Genomic DNA, 6874 nt, shown 5'->3' with positions numbered 1-6874 from the left:
CCAGTCGCGGCCCCGCGCGAGTTGCACTAACTTTCCGGGGCGGGGGAAGGGCGAGCGCCGCGGGCCCGGCTGCCCGGGCCTTACCTGTGCTCAAGTTGTCGTTGATTTTCAAGGGCACCCGCAGGATGTAGACCAGGAAGAGGACGATGAAGAACCATACGGTCCAGAGATAAGTCCAAGACCAAACTATGCAGGACTTGAGCTGCTCCAGAAAGCCCGTGCCCGCTTCAGCCATTTTTCGGCGCTGCTCTCTGCTGCCGCGGCTCTCGGTGTCTGCCGGGATGATTCACCGGCCCGGAGGCGCCGCTCGCGCCGCCGCCGCCGCCGAGGCCCGGGCGCCCCCGGAGGCCGCCCGGGACTCGGGCGCGGCGGGAAATCGCGCGCGGGCCTCGGGCGCCTGGCCTTTCTTTGCCAGCCTTATTACTAACTCTCTGAAGGCCCCTACAAGTGGCTTTCGTGGAAGGATCACGTGGCTCCTGCCCTTCACGTTCTGATGCCATTTATATTATGCTAATATTTAGAAAGAAAAGCCAAGTGGCCTACTGAGGGAAACCCTTGACATGTTCACGGTAACTGACTTATGCTGAGGGCTTCCTATTATGTTTGTACAATCTCACCTAATCTTCAACAATCCCCATTATATAGATAAGGGAAACTGAGGCACAAAGTGGTTGAGCAATTTACCTTCAGCTGGAGCCAAAATTCATTGGCAGCATGATGAATGCTAGTGCCCGAGGTCTTAAAACCAATGCTCTACTCCTTTCTCTCAGAATTTAGATTCAGAGGGATGAATAAATCCGGAGCACTCAGAAAAAAATAGATGTAATCCTGTCACCGATTAATAGGCCTGAAAATAAATCATTCTGTTAAACGAGATTTGGGTTGCATGCTATTTACCTTTGTTTTGCCTTCCCTAAAGCCATACCGGGGGTTTTGAAAGAAATCTTCACAAAAAGAGTGTTTATCTTCGAATTTCGGGGGCGATGACAGTTCAAAAAACTCTCAACCTGTTTTTAATATATAACAGTTTTCTGGGATAATTTTGGCTTACTCTGAATTGGCTACTTTATTTTTTTTAATTAATTTATTTATTTTACTTTACAGTATTGTATTGGTTTTGCCATACGTTGACTTGAATCCGTCATGAGTGTACATGTGTTCCCCATCCTGAACCCCCCTCCCAAACCCCTCCCCATCCCATCCCTCTGGGTCATCCCAGTGCACCAGCCCCAAGCATCCTGTATCCTGCATCAAACCTGGACTGGCGATTTGTTTCACATATGATATTTTACATGTTTCAGTGCCATTTTGCCATATCATCCTTCCCTCGCCCGCTCCCACAGAGTCCAAAAGACTGTTCTATACATCTGTGTCTCTTTTGTTGTCTCGCATACAGGCTTATCGTTAGCTTTTTTCTAAATTCCATATATATGCGTTAGTATACTGTATTGGTCGGAGAAGGCAATGGCACCCCACTCCAGTACTCTTGCCTGGAAAATCCCATGGATGGAGGAGCCTGGTGGGCTACAGTCCATGGGGTCGCTAAGAGTCGGACATGACTGAGCGACTTCACTTTCACTTTTTCACTTTCATGCATTGGAGAAGGAAATGGCAACCCACTCCAGTGTTCTTGCCTGGAGAATCCCAGGGGCAGGAGAGCCTGGTGGGCTGATGTCTATGGGGTCACACAGAGTCAGACACGACTGAAGTGACTTAGCAGTAGTAGTAGCAGCATACTGTATTGGTGTTTTGCTTTCTGACTTACTTCACTCTGTATAATAGACTCCAGTTTCATCCACCTCATTAGAACTGATTCAAATGCATTCTTTTTAATGGCTGAGTAATACTCCATTGTGTATGTGTACCACAGCTTTCTTATCCATTCGTCTGCTGATGGACATCTAGGTTGCTTCCATGTCCTGGCTATTATAAACAGTGCTTCGATGAACATTGGAGTACACGTGTCTCTTTCAATTCTGGTTTCCTCAGTGTGTTTGTCCAGCAGTGGGATTGCTGGGTCATAAGGCAGTTCTATTTCCAGTTTTTTAAGGAATCTCCACACTGTTCTCCATAGTGGCTGTACTAGTTTGTGTTCCCACCAACAGTGTAAGAGTGTTCCCTTTTCTCCACACCCTCTCCAGCATTTATTGCTTGTAGACTTTTGGATAGTAGTTAATTGGCTACTTTAAACAATAATTATAAACTTTTTTTAATCTGTACTGAGTACAATGTTGTCTTCACCAAATAAAATTTTCTTGTCTTTCTGTCCATAAATAATTTCCCTTTCTATGTATTGGATGGTAATGATGCAGTTGAGGTAATCCACAGCCAAGACATTTTTGGAATTAGCATTCAGCAGAATATTTTATTATAAATTTTGTTTTGCTTACTTGTCATTTCCTCCATAATAAAACAAGCTCCTTTAACTTTTTGCATGTATTTTACATATTATGGCTTACATAATACAACTACTTTTACATTTTCACTAATTCCAAGCCTCAATTCCAGCTACTGGTATCTCCGATACATTTGATCTACTAAAGCAGTGAGATACTGGAAAGGATAAGAGAAAATGATACACCAGTGCCGTTTTATAGATATTTATTGCAGCATTTTGGAGAAGGCAATGGCACCCCACTCCAGTACTCTTGCCTGGAAAATCCCATGGACGGAGGAGCCTGGTGGGCTACAGTCCATGGGGTCGATAGGAGTCGGACATGATTGAGCGACTTCACTTTCACTTTTCACTTTCATGCATTGGAGAAGGAAATGGCAGCCCACTCCAGTGTTCTTGCCTGAAGAATCCCAGGGACGGGGGAGCCTGGTGGGCTGCCATCTGTGGGGTCACACAGAGTCCGACACAACTGAAGCGACTTAGCAGCAGCAGCATTGCAGCATTTACAAAACAATTTTTTATCTAACAATGGTGCCTGGATTCTCAGTAGAATAAAACATGAGAGCATGAAACATCTATTTTATGTGATGATTAAGTAACCCACCATATTCCCTGCAATAGGATTATTTAATTTAAGTGAATATCCTGGAGTCTGGCTTTTTGCTGTCAGTGAACCTCAGGAATATACGTAAATATGACTCAGTTGAAATAGTTGTCTGACTGTCTGCTAGGCACTCCTGGAGGGTCAGTCTGTCTTACTCATCATTGCCTCTCCCTGGTGTGCAGCCAGAGATGGGGATTGGAGTTGGAGACGTGTCTTTATGGTTGGATGCAGAATTGACTGAGAACAAGACCTCGGGAACTGCAGCTGCTTCAGTATGGCTGGAATGCAGGCTCTACACAGAGCAGTGTCAAAATGGATAAAGCTGGAGAGTGTCTGAATGTGAAGGGCCTTGTAGAAATGCTCAGGTGTTCACAGTTATTTGACATTGCACACACTAATCCAAATGACCAAGATTTATGTAAGTGGCAATTACACACCAAAGAGGTAGAGTTGACATAACTTGGTTACTGATAGGATAGGCAGGGAAAGAATAAAGAGTGAAGGGTGGCTATTGAGTGGGATCGTTCATGAAATAGTGACACCCCAGATATGTCCCTTAATTGGTTGATAATCTCTCAGTGGGCTGGCACACAGTCACCCCAAGCTCATCATATCCAAAAGTGAACTAATTACTTCCTCACCATCAACTTACCCTTCTAAAATTCCATCAGGGGATGGGTGTCACCCTCCCAGCTCGCTAATTCAGGACTCTGAGGATCACATCATCTAGACTCCTCCCCCTCCCTCACCTCCTTTCCTCTTCACATTCAACTGGGGGCATCAATACGTCAAGGTATGTGTCAGATACGTCGCTTTTCTCTCTTCCCCTTCAGTAGCTTTTAGTTTCTCCAGTCTGATCATCTCTCACAGAGAACAAGTCAGTTGGGCTCCTTGACTTGTTTCCCCACCAGCAGAACAACCACCACCACCTGCCCTCACCACCCCCTGAATCCACCTTCTTCCACATTTCTTTAACAGAGTTACCTCTAAAGCACAAACCTGAGGCTCCTTCCGCTCCAGTCCTAAAGGATAAACTGTAGATAGTACACAAGACCTTTTGTAGGGCACTCCTATCAACCTGTTTAGCCTCATATCCCACCCTAAACACTTCTTACCACCAGCATTTTGGAAAACATGCTATTCTCTTTGGAGCTGCTCCACAGGACCTGCCTGTAGCATACTTATTTGTGAGCATACTTATTTGTGCTATCCTTCCCACCTTAACCTTCTCTCTTTGCCACAACTTATTTAGAGGTGTACTTAAAATATTATCTCCTGTGTGACACCAGCTCCCTCCCCATCCTAGAGTTCTCTCTTCCCTGAGTTTGCAGCACCACAAAGCATATGGTGGGCTCTAAAAGCACAGGCTTAAAGCCCTGCAATGACAGGCTTTACTCCTGGCCCTGCGAATAATAGGATGCGCTTTACAAGTTAGTAACTTTCCCTGAGTCACTTTGTTCACCTGCAGAAGGGTTATACTTGTATCTGTTACATTTGTTGTCCTGTAGTTGCTAAGTTGTGTCCAACTCTTTGCAACTCCATGGACTGTAGCCTACCAGGTTCCTCTCCTCTGTCCATGGGATTTCCCAAGCAAGAGTACTGGAATGGGTTGCCATTTCCTTCTCCAAGGGATCTTCCTCACCCAGGGATCGAACCCACACCTCCTGCTTGGCAAGAGGATTCTTTACCACTGAGCCACCTGAGAAGCCCCCCTGTGACATTTGTCCCGATGAGATGCCTACCAGAAATGCTTAGCACAAAGCCTAGTTGATGTCTTTCCTCTCTGTTTGCAAACTGAGGCCTTTACAGTTAAATAATTTGTTGTTTTATTTTAGACCTCTTTACCTCTTAGTACAAATAGTGCTGTATCTGGCACACAGTACCTGCTCAATAAATATTACTATTTAGAGAATATTGTATGAAGGAATAAAAAATGAATTACATCAAAAGAAATTCCAAATCTTACAAAGAATACTATACTTGGATTTACTTCAGGGATGAGAGTTAAGATTTGGCCTTCCACCATATGGTGAGCTTCCTTGAAAGTTTGTTTCTGAAGGTGTAACCACCTGTGGATTATCTAATAGGACTTAAATGACTGTTTATGGTAATTATGCTGTAACAACATATTACTAAATTCCTTTATATTGGTTTATATGTTTTGTTAAACTATCTGAACTGAGTAAGAAACCAAGGAAAGGAAACCAAGTAACCAAGTTAAGGAATAACTTAAAATTACTTCTCTGTTAGAAGGGGAAATATTGTATGATATTGCTTATATGTGGTATCTAAAAAGAAATGATACAAATGAACTTACAAAACAGCGACTCACAGACTTGGAGAATCAACTTATGGTTTTGGAGGGTTGGATGGGGGGTTTGGGGGAAGGGATAGTTGGGGAGTTTGGGATGGACATGTACACACCGCTATGTGTAAACTGGATAGCTGACAAGCTCCTACTGTATAACACATGGAACTCTGCTCAATGATCTATGGCTGCCGGACAGGAGGGGAGTTTTAGAGGAGAATGGATACAAACGTATGTATGACTGTGTCCCTTCCCAGTTCACCTGAAACTATCACAAGATTGTTTGATAATTGGCTATAATAATAAAAAATGAAAAGTTTTTTTTAAAAAAATTACTTCTCTGTTGCTTCTTGTATTGTTTTGTAAGTGGTGTTTGGAAATATATATGCATATGTTGGCTATCATAATTTTATGCTTTGTTATAAGTTTGATATATCTTTGTAAATGATTTTCGGAGTTTATCTGAGGTTTAAATGCAAGAAATAACTTCTGATTCGGCGGGGGCAAGTGTTTAAAATAAACAAAAAATCTCACCCATGTTCATTGGTTGAATTTATGAATTAGTCAATATTCTATGTTCATGAATACCATCCTCAGTGGTTATCCTTACTTAACTATTTAACTGAAAGTGAAGTCGTTCAGTCATGTCCAACTCTTTGTGACCCCATGGACTGTAGCCTACCAGGCCTACCAGGCTCCTCTGTCCATGGAATTTTCCAGGCAAGAGTACTGGAGTGGGGTGTCATTTCCTTCTCCAGAGGATCTTCCCAACCCAGGGATTGAATCCGGGTCTCCAGCATTGCAGGCAGGTGCTTGAGCCACCAGGGAAGCCCAGCTATTTACCTAGAACTGAGTAAATGCAAATTTAATTTAGTTTAGTTTTGAGAGACAGTCGAACAGACATATGGATTTAGAGGGAATTTGCCATTTCTACCTTTTGCTGCTGCTGCTGCTAAGTCGCTTTAGTCGTGTCCGACTCTGTGCGACCCCAGAGAGGGCAGCCCACCAGGCTCCACTGTCCCTGGGATTCTCCAGGCAAGAACACTGGAGTGGGTTGCCATTTCCTGCTCCAACGCATTAAAGTGAAAAGTGAAAGTGAAGTCACTCAGTCGTGTCCGACTCCTAGCGACCGCATGGACTGCAGCCTACCAGGCTCCTCCATCCATGGGATTTGCCAGGCAAGAGTACTGGAGTGGGTTGCCATTGCCTTCTCCGATTTCTACCTTTTAAAACAACATAATTTCTCATAGAGTACTGAAGAGATAAAATTTCAATAATCCTTGTACGGTTGAAAAAGAATTCTTCAGTTCTCCCCAAGATGTAATACTGCATATTTAAGGAAGGATGCGAATATGGTTTTTCCTGTGGTCATGTATGGATGTGAGAGTTGGACTGTGAAGAAGGCTGAGCGCTGAAGAATTGATGCTTTTGAAATGTGGTGTTGGAGAAGACTCCTGAGAGTCCCTTGGACTGCAAGGAGATCCAACCAGTCCATTCTGAAGGAGATCAGCCCTGGGATTTCTTTGGAGGGAATGATGCTAAAGCTGAAACTCCAGTACTTTGGCCA

The 6874-nt window shown here is 43.8% G+C and overlaps 1 protein-coding gene across 4 annotated transcripts in view; it reads right to left on the bottom strand.

Annotated features, from left to right (window-relative positions):
- ST7 (suppression of tumorigenicity 7) overlaps window positions 1–329 on the bottom strand; it is a 268905-nt gene extending 268576 nt beyond the window's left edge. For all 4 annotated transcript variants that reach the window (XM_010831218.1, XM_010831216.1, XM_010831215.1 and 1 more), the window contains exon 1: window positions 85–329. In XM_010831218.1, the coding sequence (XP_010829520.1) occupies window positions 85–235 (151 nt within the window). In that variant the 5' untranslated portion in view covers window positions 236–329. The remainder of the gene's footprint in view (window positions 1–84) is intronic.
- Window positions 330–6874: the final 6545 nt, after the last annotated feature.

The sequence above is a fragment of the Bison bison genome, unplaced genomic scaffold (assembly GCF_000754665.1).
Source record: "Bison bison bison isolate TAMUID 2011002044 unplaced genomic scaffold, Bison_UMD1.0 scf7180017864525, whole genome shotgun sequence".
Classification (NCBI taxonomy): domain Eukaryota; kingdom Metazoa; phylum Chordata; class Mammalia; order Artiodactyla; family Bovidae; genus Bison; species Bison bison.
Note: the sequence above shows the minus strand (reverse complement) of the source record. Positions and strands in the feature narration are given on the sequence as shown.